We start from the raw sequence: 16004 nt of genomic DNA, 5'->3' as shown, positions 1-16004 counted from the left end.
TTTCTTTCTTCTGACTTTAAGTTGTCAGCATTATTATTCCTTTATAGGTCTGTCTTCCATAGGTGCTTGTGAATATTTTATATTTTCTTGAATGCCTGAGGATATTTGAAGTGCTTATGGAGAGGTCTTTTCTGGTGTCAGAGTTGACCTAAAAGCTTTAGAGAGAGAATATAATCATTTTGGATGGTTTTGGCATGACCAAATAGAATTTTCTCTGTGTTTAAATATAATAGAATAGACCAAATAGACCAAATAGAAGTTTCTCTGTGTTTTTCTGTGTGTGTAATTGCAAGTTGATTTGTTTGTTGTTGTCTGAATAAAGAGGACCAATCTTTTGTTTGTTTGCATGTGTCGTTTTCTGTCTGGCCCTAGTAACCTAAGAAGCAGATGGTTCTCATATTGATCAGTTGTTTGCTTTTGGGGGGGTGGGTAGGGGCACTTAGAGCATTGAGGGCAAGGACTCTTGAGTTTTTTCCTCATTGTGTCTTCAGTTCCAAACACCTGGCATGTAGATAGTATTTAGTATAGATTGTTCAACAAATGAGAGATGTTGAGGAAGATGATTCAGGATGGCAAGAGATAAATTACTGGTAATTATGACTGTCCTAAAACTGACTTGTAAACAAAATAGTCCATGTCCATCTGTCACTGTCCTCCCCTCACCCTGTAAAATTTTTACAAGAATTGTGTTGGGTTGAGATTGGAGAGTCTCTTTCCTCATTGTAAAGTCTTACAAACTTCAGTCTTTCCTTGTTGAGCTTAGTTCTAGAGAGGAGTTTACTAGGGAGGTTATTAATAGTGGAAATTTGAAAGCATGTAAAAACCACCTAATATTCCCTAAAGATGGAAGATTGTTTTTGGAAGCTGTTTTGTCAAGGCAGAGATAATTCAGAGATACCATTTCTCCTGGAAAATAACTAGAGCAGGAGACTTAGAAGATGGGAAGAATTGCAATTGAAGGCAAGACTCTTGCTTTGAGGGTCATCACTTTTATTTGAGTCAATACCTGTGTTTATTCTTGAGAGGAGCTCTGGAAATTTGGCAATGTGGCTGGAAAGAGTTTTCAGAAGATAGTTCCCTGTGAGAGACATCTTGAGACATTTTTCCAGGCTATCCAATTATTTTTTAAACCCCCCCCCCCGTGTTAATACTTTTAGTATATAGGTTCTTGCCCTTGTAAATTAATATTATGGGTTATGAAGCTCCTTTTATGTAATTATACCCATTATATATTGTGTATTAGGTATGCGTTACTTTTTCCTTCAAAAGAAGAGAACAATTGATGAACAGAAAGTGTGGTTTACTATTATGCATTGAGATGTTTTCATTATTGGTGTGGTAGTAAATCCCAAGCCATAAACTAGCTGAGGCCAAAAACTTCACATACTTTGTATCACTTGTCCTAACTTTTTCCAGTGGTTTGCCAGGTTTTTGGGGCTAAAACATGAGTAAGTAAGAGATTCATTTAACAAAGCATTATTTTAGGAAGGAAATATGAGAAAATGTTAAAGTAAAATCAGTTTCTCTTTCTCTCTTTTCTTGCCTAGCGTTTTTGAAACGTTGGGGTAGTTGGAGTGGTTGGATTTTCCCTGGAATTGAGTGAGAAATTCAGAAGACTGAAGCCCAGGCTTACTGTCTACCTTTCACGGAGGCCTAGCCGTGAGAGGACAGAAGAAGGCACGTGGAGAATCATGACAGCTGATAAAGACAAAGACAAAGACAAAGAGAAGGACCGGGACCGAGATCGGGACCGAGAGAGAGATAAACGAGACAAAGCAAGAGAGGGTGAGAATTCAAGACCACGCAGGAGCTGCACCTTGGAAGGAGGAGCCAAAAATTATGCTGAGAGTGACCACAGCGAAGATGAGGATAATGACAATAATAGTGCCACCACGGAGGAGTCCACGAAGAAGAACAAAAAGAAACCACCGAAAAAAAAATCTCGTTATGAAAGGACAGACACTGGTGAGATAACCTCTTACATCACTGAGGATGACGTCGTCTACAGACCAGGAGGTAAGGAGCACAGTGTTTGTGGTGGCGAAATGTCATCTGCATTTACAGGCCTGTTTACACGTTAGGGAAGACAGGAGACCCAGAAAAGTAGATAGTAGTTTTGGGTTGAAAACAATCAAGGTAGGAAACACATTGACCCACTTCGGCGCAGTTGGATGCGCTGGCTTCTTGCTTGTGTAGAGACACAACTTGGTCTTTTGTCCCGGTTAGTGCATTTGTCAGTTTCTTTCTTTGTGTCCTTGTGCTGCTGCTTCTCTCCCTTCACCATCTGTTCAGTAGATCTCATAGTTAGATGGCTTCCTTGCCTTTTATGTTCAACACAGTTAGGCAGTGGCAACCCTGAGAATAGAACGCATGGAAGGATAAGTAAACCTTAGTGAAGATTCTTAGGAGCGGGATGTTCACATGAGCTGCAGCAATGAGCAGAAGCTGAAGAAGTATCTTTAAAGGCCTTCAGGCTAAAGTTTATTTCTCCTGACAACCTCCTTGTCCAAGGAACTGAGCTTCAGAATCTCTAACCAGTGATAAGAGATGAGGACAACTAACTTGCTTTCTTTTCTAGGAAATGTACTATAATTTACTCAGTGTATCGAGGCTTATAGCATTGTTCAGAGAGAGACAGACCCAGCCTTCAGATGAGATCCAGGGAAACCAGTGATGGAAAACCTGTTGGGCGCCCACAAATCTCCCCCCTCAAAGATTTATTTATTTCTTAGAGAGAGAGGAAGAGAAAGTACATGCATGAGTGGGGGGAGGGGAAGAGATAGAATCCCAGGCAGACTCCCCGCTTAGTGGGACTTGTGGCTGTATCCTGTGACCTGTGAGATCATGACCAGCTGAGCCACCCAGGCGCCCCACAGAACTTTTCTTTCTTCATGTCACCTGTTGTGTGTGTTAAAGTTTTTTTCTTACAGAAGTCAGTAAAACCAGTAAAATCGTTTGAATTGCTTATGATGCTAAGAAGTGATATGAATTTCATGAGGTATAATTAAGAGATCAAAAGTCTCCCAGTTTGCTGTTCTTCCAGGGAAGGGAGGGTAAAGAAATTAGGTTATGTTGTTGACGTTGTATAGTTGTTTTACCGAGGAATACTGTAACTTTTCTGAACTTTGTGTAAAGTACCAGATTTTTTTTTATTCCTATATAGGAACTTGTTTTAAATTTCAAAAGATAAGAACAGTATTAGAATGAACTTCTAGTCACAAGTATAGTTTATTGATGATTAACTGAGAAGATGCTTACATGGCATGAAAGTATAGCATTAGGTTTTAGGCGAGCTAGAGCTCTGCGGGGAGATCGAGTAATGTGTGCATTACAGTATTGTTAGGGTCTGTGATTTAGAAGGCTCAGATACTGTACAGTAAGAATACCTGAGCTGCTGAAGAATATCTCATTTCAGAGTTACTGCACATTACTTGCTATCGACCTATTCAGTTCTAAGTTGTGAGAAAGGAACAAAATGTGTTAACTTATTTAGATACAGATATAGTATCATAAATAAGGAAAATATTCAAAATAAGGAAAGATCTCACTTGTTTTCCTTTTCTCATGATATATAACAAGTCAGTGTGGTTATGCGATTGTCTGGATCATTGTCAAAAGGCCTGCTGCTTTGTGCAGTACTGAATGCCCACCTTTCTCAGGGGAATATTACTCCTGTGTCAGTGGCAGTATTTCCCTCAAATATTTGTAGTCAGACACGTATGGGAAGTGCTGTACATACTGTCCCTGTCATAAGAGTTCATAGATTCAACTGCAGGACCCTGAGAAGTCCTGCAGTTCTGGTAACCTTTGTAACATTAAAAAAACAAACAAACAAACAAAACTCCACCAAATCTGCTGTTTATTCCCCATTATGGGATTGTGGCACCCTGTTTCTGCTGATTATCTCCCTAAGAGAAGCCAGTTTGGAGGGAGTGGGTTTGGGAGCCATTACACATTGATCTTGCACCTTCTAGTGGATAGAAGCCCTTCCTGCTTGATGTGTGGAAGAGTGTGTGAAGGGGTGTCACTCGGGGCTTATTTACAGTGAGTTTTTAAGGGTTTTGGAGTTGAACTGAGTAATTTATGAAGGCAAGCATTGTTTCATAAATCTGAGGACCTTTGTGAAATATGAAAAAGATAGGCTCTCTCCTGAAGCTACATATGCTACAAAGAAATGATGAAAACCAAAGTAATGTCAAAGTTTTTTGTGACACTCAGAGCATAACCACTTTGTGTGAGGTGCCCCTTGTACTCTGGTGCTGACAGTATTATGACCTGGGGTTCGCACAGGTCCAGTGGATATGTGACGCCTCGGTAAGGAGACTGACCTTGGCCTCTCAGTGTTCTTCAGATTATTTAGTCTGAAAAGAATGGGATTTTATTGAGAAAATCGGTATTATTCGGAATTTCTCACTAGCTAAATTTTATTCTCATCATGGTCACAACTAGCTCTTGTTTGCCCCTGCTCCTCATCCCTGGAATTATTTTTATTTTGTCCTTAAGAGCTCAGCACGATGGACTTGAAGTTACTTATTGGCCCCGTTACCTCCTGCCTTAGGCCACTTGCACTTGCAACTTGCTGTTGCCTCAGGCTAGTGAACCCCTCTTGCATATACACACAGACAGACATAACTTAATTCCTGTCCTTTTTTTCAGTGCTCCCCTATCAGTGTTACTGCTTTTCCTCTCCCAGAACTTACAGCCAGTAATTTTCTTTTTTATTTCTGTTATTTTAGGATTCATAACTGTCTCCTCCGTAAAGGGTAGAAAGTCTGTTTTTTTGCTTATCATTGAATTCCTGTCTATGACAGTAATGTACATAAAGTGTGTATTTTTAAATATTTGTTGAATAAATAAATTTCTGAAAATTTTTCAAACATTTATTGACTGATTAATGATGTCAGAGTTAGAATAATGGGATGGATGAATGAATAATGGAGTAGGTTCAAATATGGAAGTCTATCTTGAATCATTTATTTGCCAATGAATGATTGAGCTGACTTGTTATAAGAACCAAAACAAAAACCTTGTGGGGCTCTATTATATATTGCCCCATGTCTAATCTAACTTCTTTGTTGTCTATCAACCGTTACTCTACTTTTGAGATGACTGTCACGGTAACAAATTGATTTATTACACAGCTGTGTGCAGCCAGATTTCCCGTATGGGCTTCCTTAGCATAGGATATTGATCTCTAAAGTTTGCTGTAGGTGGCACATTAATTTCTTTCCACTGTTTTCTCCCCCTCCCCTCCCAGCTTTATTGAGATATAATTGACATCTAATGTTGTTCGAGAGGTACAATGTAGTGATTTAAAATATGTGTATATTGCAAAATGATTACCACAATAAGGCTAGTTAGTTAACACATCTGTCACCACGTGTAGGTACGTGTGTGTGTGGTGAGAACTTTTGAAATCTGTTCTCTTAATAACTTTCATGCATACAATGCAGTATTGTTAACTGTAGTCATTCATGCTATACATAATATCCCCAGAACTTTTTTATCTTGTGACTGGAAGTTTGTACTCTTTGACTACCTCCACCCTTTCCCTCCATCCCCTCCCAACCTTCCACCCTCTCCCTGTGGCAACCACTAATCTGATCTTTGTTTCCATGAGTTTGGTGTTTTTCGATTCCACATATCAGTGACACCATGCAGTGTTTGTCTTTTTTTGTCTCTTTGATTTAGCATGATGCCCTTAGGGTTCATGTAGTCGTCAGGATCCCTCCCTCCCCTGCCCCTTTTTCATGGTAGGATAATATGTATCTGTATACCACGTTTTCTGTATCCATTTATCCATTTGTGGCCACTTAGGGTGTGAATAATGTTGCAGGGAACATAAGGGTGTGGATAGCTCTTCTAGATAGTCATTTCAGTTCCTTCAGCTAAATATCCAGAAGTGGAATTGCTGGATTGTATGGTGGTTCTATTTTTAGTTTTTTGAGTGAGTTTTTCTGTAGTGAGTACCAGTACCCATTTATATTCTTACCAATAGTGTATTCACTATTTTTCAGTTAGGTACTATGATTTTTAAAAATTTTTATTCCTGATCAGGTAGAACAGTCAAAAATTAAATTCAAATTATTCAAATTAAATTCAAATTATTGAGAAATACTTTCTCATTTTGGCATATCAGTTTGCTTGCTATTTTGATAAGGAAGCATGTTCTTAAAAAAAAAAAAAGCCTGTTAAGTTGGTTCTGCTTTTCTTGTATTTTGTCATATCCACTGCTACTTCTGTTTGACTTTTCCATTTGCCCTAGATATATTCCTAGAATAACAGAAATCTTCCTCATATACATTGGGGTAGGGGGAGTCAAGATTCAGGATTTTCAAGTTTGTTGCATCTGTGTTCCTTATACCCTTATGAAAAAGTTTACTTTTCATGAAGATAAATTTTATATATAGAAGACAAAGAACTTTAAGTTTGTGGTTTATGAAATCTTAGGTGAAATAAAACATTTCCTCCTTTTATTTGCAGAATTTCTCCCTTTATTACAATGGGGGGGACTTGAACTGGAAAAAAAGAATACATAGAAACTAGAACTCAATATACATTGAACACTGAAGTGTTAATTTCCTTTGATTCAAGTGGAATTTAAACTGGAAAAAGTCAAACTAAACAAAATAAAACCTGGGAATCTGGTTTGAATGTAGATGAAATATGCATATTTTTGAACAACTACTGAATTAAAAATAGTTGAGTAGACACAAAAAGGTCTTATACTGTATGATTTCAGGCCAGTTTTTGGTGTTTTGAAGTCAGGTGGTAGTTAGACTGATGGGTGCTGGTGTCTGGAAGGAGGCATAAAAGCAACTTCTAGGGCCTGGTCATGTTCCCTTTTATGGTAACAACTGCCAGTTACATGGGTTTCCTTGCACTGTGGGAGTTTATCATGCTTTGCACTTTTTGGGTATGTGTTATACCTCAATGAAAATTTTATTTAAAAAGTAAAAACATGAAACTATTTTCCTAATGGATAATTTCCCTTTAATTCAAGTTCCTAGTTAGAAAGGGAAGAGAGTTCCCAGTGTTTTAACAAATGGCATCTCTTAACTTTTAGCTACTGAGTGTTTGCTGAGGGGTTACACTTGGACGTGGTCACAGCCTGACTTTGGTTTCAAAGTCTTGATTTTCTGAATAATTGAAAGCTTTTCTGTGGCAGTCACTAAGACAGACATTAGAAATAAAAGTAGACATAAAATAAAATAAAGCAAAATAAAATTCTGCCATTTTGTGTTCCAGCACATAAATTTTTGTAGAAACTGAAACTGCATTTGATCTATAACTTTTTATCTATGTCTCTTGTAGAAAAATTTTAGGTAGATGTGACACACAAATGAAAGTATCTTGTGGCATTCTTACTTTGGGTTGAGGCACAAGTTTTTCTGAAGACTGCAAGAATATTTGTTGTGTAATAAGAAACATAAATTCTAGATAAAGAAACCTATAGGGCCGGTCAGCTTGAATGAAAGTGATTTGACATGTGTTACAAGTTTGTTTGCAGTCAACGAAACTAGTATTAACCTGCTTACTGCTTTTCAGTGGATCCCTTGTGGCAGTAGGATCAAGCCCAAGATCTTCATCAGCATGCCAGACTCTGCTGTGATTGTATGTCTGCATAATCATCTTTAAGACATTTGGGAGGAGGAAGCACAGTGAGGCAGTGTATGCCTTTCCTAGGGCTGCCATAACAAAGTACCATAGACTGAGTGGCTTGCTGCACAACAGAAATGCATTGTCTCATAGGTTTTGGAGGCTAGAACCTCAAGATCAAGGAGTCAACAGGGTCAATGCTCCTTCTGAAGGCAAGAGAAAAGATCTGTTTCTTCAGGTCTCCCTGAGTTTCTGGTAGCTCCTTGACTGTGCTAGCATACCTACAGTCCTCATGTGGCATTCTCCATTTGTACCTGTCTGTGTCTGTTCAGATTTCTCCTTTGCATAAGGATACCAGTCAAGGTGGATTAGAGCCCTCACCTTGCTATATATGGCATTAGGGTCTACCTCATTGTAACTCATTACGTCTCCTTGATCCTTTTTTCTTCTTGTAAGGTTACATTCTGAGGTATTGAGGATTAGGATGTAACATCTGAATTTTGGGGACTACAGTTCTGTCTGTAACAGGAAGAGCCTTGTTGCTAGGTAGACTCAGGTTTGAGTGGGCACCTCAGCTTTCTTAGTTATGTGTCCTTAGAACAGTGGTGAAAATTTATTTCTTATTTTTGATCACATTCTAGTGTGCTTTCAGTTGTAGATTACATTAATTTTTTTCCCGTTTCCTTTATTTTGTTTTTAAATTTGTTTGTCAGGGAAAGAGAATGAGCGAGTGCATAAGCAGGGGGAGTGACAGGCAGAGGGAGAAGCATCTCCCTACTGAGCAAGGAGCCCAGGGTTTGTTAAGAGCCCCTTATATTCAACATGTTGATGAAAAGACGTAGAAGCCCACTTTTATTTTTTTAATTGATGGTATGTAGGGGTGGCTGGGTGGATCAATTGGTTGAACGGTTGCCTTCAGCTCAGGTCATGATCCCACCGTCCTAGGATCGAGCCCAAGGGTAGGCTCCTTGCTCAGCAGGAAGGCTTCTGCTTTTCCCCCTGCCTGCTGCTCTCCCTGCTTGTGCGCTTGCTCTCTCTCTCTCTCTCTCTCAGATAAAATAAACTCTTAAAAAAAAAGTAAGTTGATAGTGTGTAGCTTGGCTTGCTATGGCCTGTTTTCAGGTAAGAGAGCAAAAGCTTACCTGTTGCCCTTTCATTTCACGGTTATCCTCTCTGTCAGGTTCTGAACAGTAAAGAAGACCAAACCAGATGAGTAAAATAGATCATCTAAATTAGATGGCAAACAGATTTCATCTTTTCCAGGTGTAGAGGCTGAATGTAGTACATTTGGAAGGAATGCTCTGATCAGTTGAGTGTTTTTCTTGGGTGTAGTTGTGGAAGGGAACATTTGCCATCTCTAGATTCACAGATGATCTGAGTTTTTTAGCCCAGATGAAGTACATGGCAAGGAACTCGGCGCATGATATTAGAGGCACTCTACTGTCCTTGTAAAGACGTTGTCTAAAAGGTTTATTTTCTATGATTCAGGCTAGTGTACTTGGTACTAACCTCTAGAAAAATTGTTGCTTCCCCCTGCTTGTGCTTTCTCTGTCAAATAAAACAAAACAAGTAAATAAATAAAAATTCTTTCCCTACTTAGTATTTTGTGCTACTTTAAAAATGTAATTTGCTTTATTTATCCAGTTAAATTAAAAATAATTTTTACTTGTTTGTACTTACTGGCATTAAGTTGTAATTTTTCCTGCTTCCCATTAAATGCTGTGAGGCATAGATGCCTTACGAATGAAGTTGTCATGGGTATCTCCACCCTCCCCTCCCCCATCAATTCAGGGTTAATTCTTCTCAAGAAGTTTGCTGGTGGATGGGACGCCTGACTGGCCCAGTTGACAGCGCATGCTACTCTTGATCCTGACGTTGTAAGTTCAAGCCTCACATTGGGTGTAGCAGATTATTAAAAAAAAAAAAAAAAAGAAAAGAAAAGAAAAAAGAAAGTCTTAAGAAAAAAAAAAGTTTGCCAGTGGAGAAGATACCCTGTGAAGTAGTTGCTGTCCCAAATGATACCACTTTGAAGCCCTGTGTGTGTTCTGTTTTCTTTTTGAGTGTAGAGATGTATGTACATCTGTATGTACAACTTTTCTTTTTGAGTGTGTGTACATCATAGAAGCTGAATGAGGAAAGAAAGTAAACTAGTTAATATGTCACCTTTATAAACTGGCACAAATCATTAATATTTTCAGAGACGTTATCACCTCGCAGTTGTGTGGTACGTTTTCAGAGTCTTATTTGTTGGTTGCTTATAAGAGCAAGCCAGCAGCTACCAGAGCTCTTCTCTGTCTAGCACGGCACCTGGAGGAACTGGACTAACACCACAGTGTGGGGGAGAGACCACAGAGAGGGTGGGGGTTCTTTTGTTTGAATCTCCTAGCTGGATACCAAAATCCGCCTGATGGACTGTGACAAATAAGGTCCCCGTCACAGTGGAACGAGATTTAGATTTACCTAGAGTCTGATTGGACCGGGATTTCCTGCAGTTGTGTTAAGATCCTCCGCCCCTATGCATGGTGAGCAAGCGTTTGAACTCTAAGCTCTGGAGGTTTAGCTTTGTGGGCTCAATTAATTGTTAAATGTTTCCTTTATTATAATTATATGTTGATGCCTTGCTTTGTAGTAGCCAAGGAAATTGCTGAAAGAGTTGTTTAATCTGTTATACTCTATCAGTTTTGTAAAAAGCTCTTTTTAAAAGGAAACAATTTTGATTTGAAGTGGCATGGTGGTATTTGAGTTGGAGAGGATCGTTGAAATTGAAATGCAGGAATCTGGCTCCACTCGTGACAGGGATTGGCTTGTAGCTGACGTTGACCCATGTGTTTGTCGTCTTTCCAGATGCCGCCGTCTGTGTGGTCTGACAGCTTCACCAGCTGAGAAAACCAGACTTTCCAAGATTAAAAACATTGTCTCTGAATTTAAAGATGGAACAGGGTTTTATGTTTGTTGAATTACTTTAAAGTGTATGTATATAAGAATGATTTCCTTTTGTAAAACATTTAAATACTAGAGGAATAGATCCTTGTATACATGGGTTTTGCTTTGAAGATACCTAAATGCCCCCAACCCTACCAAAAGTAAAAATACGCTTTTCTTTTCCTTCCTGTGTTTGTGTTAATATAAATTTTGTAATAGATTTTTAAGTACCATGAAATAGATGGGAGTCGTTAAGTAAGTTACCTGGTTCTTTTAAGTTAAGGCTTAGAATGCCTGGAAATGGGTAGACTTCTAAAGTCACTTTAACAAGTCTCTTAAATTCGTATATAATGACCCTTTATCATTGTGTATGCATAAAATATCCAGTACCTTTAAATCTTTTTCATTATTTCACCCTTAAATATGCATTCAAACTAATAAGGCAGCATGCTATATGTTGCATATGAAAGAAATTCTATACTTGTTCACCCGTTTGACCCCTGAATTTATTTTCTCACTTACTTATGTTTCTGAATTTCCTTATTCAGTTGCCTTTACAAGGAACCTCTTCAGTGACGCTCTGTGTAATAATTAGTAAACTGTGTAAAAACTGAATTGTAGAAGGCAGAGAGAGAGTTGTTTTATATTCCCTCGGAAGGCTGTAGGCCTCGTTCTGGCTTTCTTTGTGTGCTGGGCAGATGTCGATGTTTGACACGTGGTGTATTAGTGGCTCACTTTCAACTGATCAATAGATATATGGTAAGAAAAAATGTTGGGGGGGTGTTGATTATGGCTTTAAGTTCTTTTTAAAAAGGGAATATGGAGTGAGTTTATAACAAGATTTTTAATATTATTTCATTATGTTACTTTTCATTATTCTCAGCTTTTACATTAACATTTTAATTTGTGCTCCATTAGTGAAGCTGTGTGTGCGGCTCTAAGGCAGGCTGTTATTATTGTTATTAGGTGGTATTTAGTTTTTGTGCTTGTCCTGTCATCCTCTTGTGCTGGTATTGTAAAACATAGGTACCGTACATACAATTACCAGATTGATTGAGGGAATGTTAACAATACTTTGTATAATTATATTTTTTTCTTCTTTGGTAGAGAGAAGGTAAATGTCAAAAAAACCAGCCTCACCTGGTACGCTGTGTTTTTGTATGGTTGGGAACAATAAAAAGCTAAGAACTAATGTTTTAATTAACCATGATTCCATGGTGCAGAAATACACCTCAAGGTTTGAGGTTTGTGTTTGAGAATTAACTCTAGCAGCTCTCAGCCCTCAGAGGAACATTATGCTTCTTCCTTACAGAGGATTTTATATCTCACATTTCAGGTTGTGCATTGGACACCTCCTGTCCAGCTTGCTCTCTGTACTGGCTAGAAGACATTTTGAGGAAGAAGAACCTTGGGCCATCTTTCGGGCTCATAAACTAGAATGCTTTTGAAGTTTGCAACTATCTAGAAAGTGGATATCTGGTATTATGGAGTTGTGGTGCTTTTGGCATTCCTGTCCTGGTGGGTGGAGGCTTCTTGTTCATAGAAAGCAGCAGTTTTGTCATATGTTTTACTTCTCTTCACCCCCCCCCCCCCCATCCCCAGCTGCTAGGATACACAGTGCTGTGGCTCCTGCTCAGCCACAGGTGGATCTCCAACTCCCTTTCCAGTGTTGTTCCTGTACTGATGACCGGTGGTCCCATTTTAATGTTCTCGCCTCTGAATTCACCTGGTGCCTTTGCCTTTGCCCTGTGAATGTATTTATAAAATTTGGCTATAGGCATTTCTTTTTATCTTTCTCCTGTATTTCCCCTCCTGTGTTTGTTCTTTTTTCTTTTTGATGAGCAAATAATATATTCAGGGAAGAACATGGAAATGCTCAGATAAGCAAAACTTCAAAGTCTCAAAATCATGACATTAATATTTTTTTGTATTAGCACTTTCCTTAGTAAACAGCTGTGGGGTTATGCTGTTCAGAGTTTTATAATAGTGCTTTTGAAATTAACATGTCCCGAATTTATTGCCATGCCAGTAATTATAAATCTGCATCATTATTGTTGCTTTCTATGCCAAGAATACCGGCATTCTCAACCTGGAAGGGTCCATGGTCAACCAAGGGGACAGTGAATTCAGGAGACTTATAAACTTCAGTGGGTAAAAACTGTATCTTTATTTTCATTGATTCATTACATTTCAAATGACATTTAGCATTCTGTCATGCTTCAGTTATGAAGATAGGCAATAAACCATAGTAATATTGGCAGTACCTCTGACACCAGTATGAGCCACAGATATTCCCATATCATATAACAGAGAGAAAAACATCTGAAAGTAATATTTATGTTCACCAGGACTTTGAAATTATAAGAGGTTATTAAGGTAGTAACCTTTAGTAAATTTTATTATTTAAGGAGTCAGTTAAGAAATCGATATAATTATAAATATTTTTTCTCATACTGTGGTATTTTAATACTTTTTTGTGTGTGAATTTAAAACAAAATTGCTTTTGAAGAGTTGTGTATAGGTTGCTAAAGGCACTTGCTGCTCGAAAAATATTAGGTGCATCCACAGTAATGAGTAGGTACCAGGGATGTGACTTGTATATTGTTGGATTTTAGGTTATTTCCAAATATTTTCCTTTATGAACAACAGTGGTGAGCATTTATTCATTTCTGCTCACTCTCCTTAGGAATAGAACTGCTGAGTTAAAAGGTGTATCTGGATGTCCAAAGATTTTTAACGTACTGCCATTGTAAATCTTTCCAATTACCCTGATGTACCATGGGATTTTGGCCTCTGCAAGTGACTGAATTTGTGGTTTTGAAACTGCAGAAGTGTTCTCTAGGTAGAGCAGGAGACTCCACATTACCTCTGGATAGTATATCTTCACTTCAGAGAATGGATCAGACGCATTTGTGTGCTGTTTTTTATCCACAGTTAATGGCGTGGAAAGGAGATAAAGCTGTGACATTAGAGAGAATGCCTTCTTTCCAGTATGAAGTAAAATATGGATTATATTCCAAGAATTTAGTGTATTATGATGAATTCTGGTCAGCTTTAACTTTTATAAATGATAACATGTTCCAGAAAATTCGGTTATCAGTTGTTCCCGTGTTTTTGTTGGAGGAGCAGCCACATACTCTCTCTCAAGTCCTAAAATCAAACTTACGTGGAAGTGGAGAAGGAAGGGAGACCCTGAGTGGTGCCAGCAGACACCGTCAGACTGCCCTCTGCTTGACATGCCGGTCAGTGTGCAGAAGTTACTATCCCTTGTATACATCCTGTGAAGCCTTCTGGGTAGAGTCAGCTGTAGAAGCTTGGCTTAGCTGTGAAGTCTCTTCAGGGAGGCAGTTGTGGACTTTGTTCTGCCTTGTTTTATCTGTCTGTGGGGATTGATTGTTAATCCTACTGAAAGGTAATGATATGCTGTCCATTCAGACTGCTTTAGTCATTCTGAATTGAGCTCACTGTGTTGTATGTTTTTACATACTTGCTAGGGTTATTTGTTCCTTCCTAGCTTTTCCTATAAAAAAAAAAAAACAACAGAATGTTTTTCCCCAAATCATTGTTCAGGATATCACTCTGTTCATGAATGTAGTTTAAATATTGTGCCCCATTTTAAATAATTTAAAGATACTTGTGTTCCATGGCCAGAAATGCTGAATTGTGAATAGTAAATTCTTGGTCTGGTTCTTTAGCTACAGTCAAAGGTTTTATTAATTTTAGCGTGTGTGGCCTTCATCCCGTTGACAGTTTTGATATATTTCATGCTCCATCTCCAGCCAGTGTATTTGCGTTTAGGCTGATTGGAAGGATAAGGAGAGCCAGACCGCCTCTTCTGTACTCAGTCCCTAGGAGCTGAAATACTGCCGTTCTGTTTATGTCCCCTGCCAGAGCTTAGTCACATTATAAAATCAGCTATAAGGGAAGCTGAGAAATGCCATGTTTATTCTAAGGGGCCATAGGCCCTTCTAGACATCAGATATTCTGTTATTCAGGAAGAAGGAGAGAATGAATGCCACACTTAGCTAGCAGTCTCTGCACAGAGACTAAAACACACACGCAATTAAAATTACTGCAGACATACAGTGACTTACTTGTTTTCGTGCCTGGCTCTGATACGAGAATGGTGAACTTGGCACAGGAAGGACTGTATTTTTATTCATCTCAGTATCTCTGACACTAGCTGGTATGTAGCTGGTGCATAGGAAGTCTCTGTGTGAATGTTTTAGGAGTTTATGATTCTGTTTCTTGTAGAGCATATTTGTCTTTATTTTTTTAACTTTCATGTAATCTCTACAGGATTTGTCTATTACTACTTCAGTTAAAATGGAGAAGTCTCATTTTCCCCCCAAAGTTCTCAGCAGATGTTCAAAACATGATTTTTACAAGGTACAAATTACAAAAAGCAAAAGTCTCATTAAGTCTTATATTGGCCCAGAGCAGCTGCAATCATTTTTTGATGTGTGTTGAGTACAGTTTCGGATAGAAAGCATCCAGAGCTTCTTACAGTCCAAACAATAAACTAAATCTCTCATCTCATTTTGGGAATCAAGAGGCATTTAGGTACTTAAATACTACTACCTTGCATAGATCTTTGCAATTTTGATTATAAAAGTGAGAGGTGAATGGCAGATTATCAGACAAGATCTCACCTACTTCCACCTATCCTCCAAAAGAATACTTTTTAGCCTGAGAATGATGTATATGTTCTAAAGCAAAATTACCACATGTAGAATCCTAAGATAGATCATTGGAAATTGTTGTATAGGTGGAATTTTTTCCCCAAATACCTGTTGAGTACTTACAAAATTACATTTCGTAATTCACAGGGGGCTAAAGATCGATAATGAAAATTTGAGGTCTCAATATTTATTCAGTCATGTGAAATTGACTGGAAGTTTTAAATTATTCTTAAAATATCTTTAGTTTTTTAAATTTTTTAAATTTATTTTTATTAACATATAATGTATTATTTGTTTCAGGGGTACAGGTCTGTGGTTCATCAGTCTTACACAATTCACAGTGCTCACCATAACACATACCCTCCCCAGTGTCCAACACCCAGCCACCCCATCCCTCCTACCACTCCTTGCACTCCAGCAGCCCTCAGTGTGTTTCCTGAGATTACGAGTCTCTTATGTTTTGTCTTCTTCTCTGTTTTCTTCTTATTTCATTTTTTTCTTCTCTTCCCCTATGATCCTCTGCCTTTTTTCTCAAATTTCACATGTCAGTGAGATCATATGATAGTTAATCTTTCTCTGATTGACTTATTTCGCTCAGCATAATACCCTCTAGTTCCATCCACGTCGTTGCAGATGCCAAGATTTTTGTTTCTTTTGACGGCTGCATAGTATTCCATTGTATATATACATACCACATCTTCTTTATCCGTTCATCTGTTGATGGACATGTAGGTTCTTTCCATAGTTTGGCTATTGTGGACATTGCTGCTATAGACATTTGGGTGCACGTGCCCTTTCGGA

The 16004-nt window shown here is 38.4% G+C and overlaps 1 protein-coding gene across 3 annotated transcripts in view; it reads left to right on the top strand.

Moving 5' to 3' along the window:
- The window catches only part of RERE (arginine-glutamic acid dipeptide repeats), a 419097-nt gene that overhangs the window by 167526 nt on the left and 235567 nt on the right, over positions 1-16004 (top strand). For all 3 annotated transcript variants that reach the window (XM_059374870.1, XM_059374869.1, XM_059374868.1), the window contains exon 2: positions 1548-2016. In XM_059374870.1, the coding sequence (XP_059230853.1) occupies positions 1692-2016 (325 nt within the window). In that variant the 5' untranslated portion in view covers positions 1548-1691. The remainder of the gene's footprint in view (positions 1-1547; positions 2017-16004) is intronic.

Source organism: Mustela nigripes, chromosome 14 (assembly GCF_022355385.1).
Source record: "Mustela nigripes isolate SB6536 chromosome 14, MUSNIG.SB6536, whole genome shotgun sequence".
Taxonomy (NCBI): domain Eukaryota; kingdom Metazoa; phylum Chordata; class Mammalia; order Carnivora; family Mustelidae; genus Mustela; species Mustela nigripes.
This window is presented reverse-complemented; position numbering and strand designations above follow the sequence as displayed.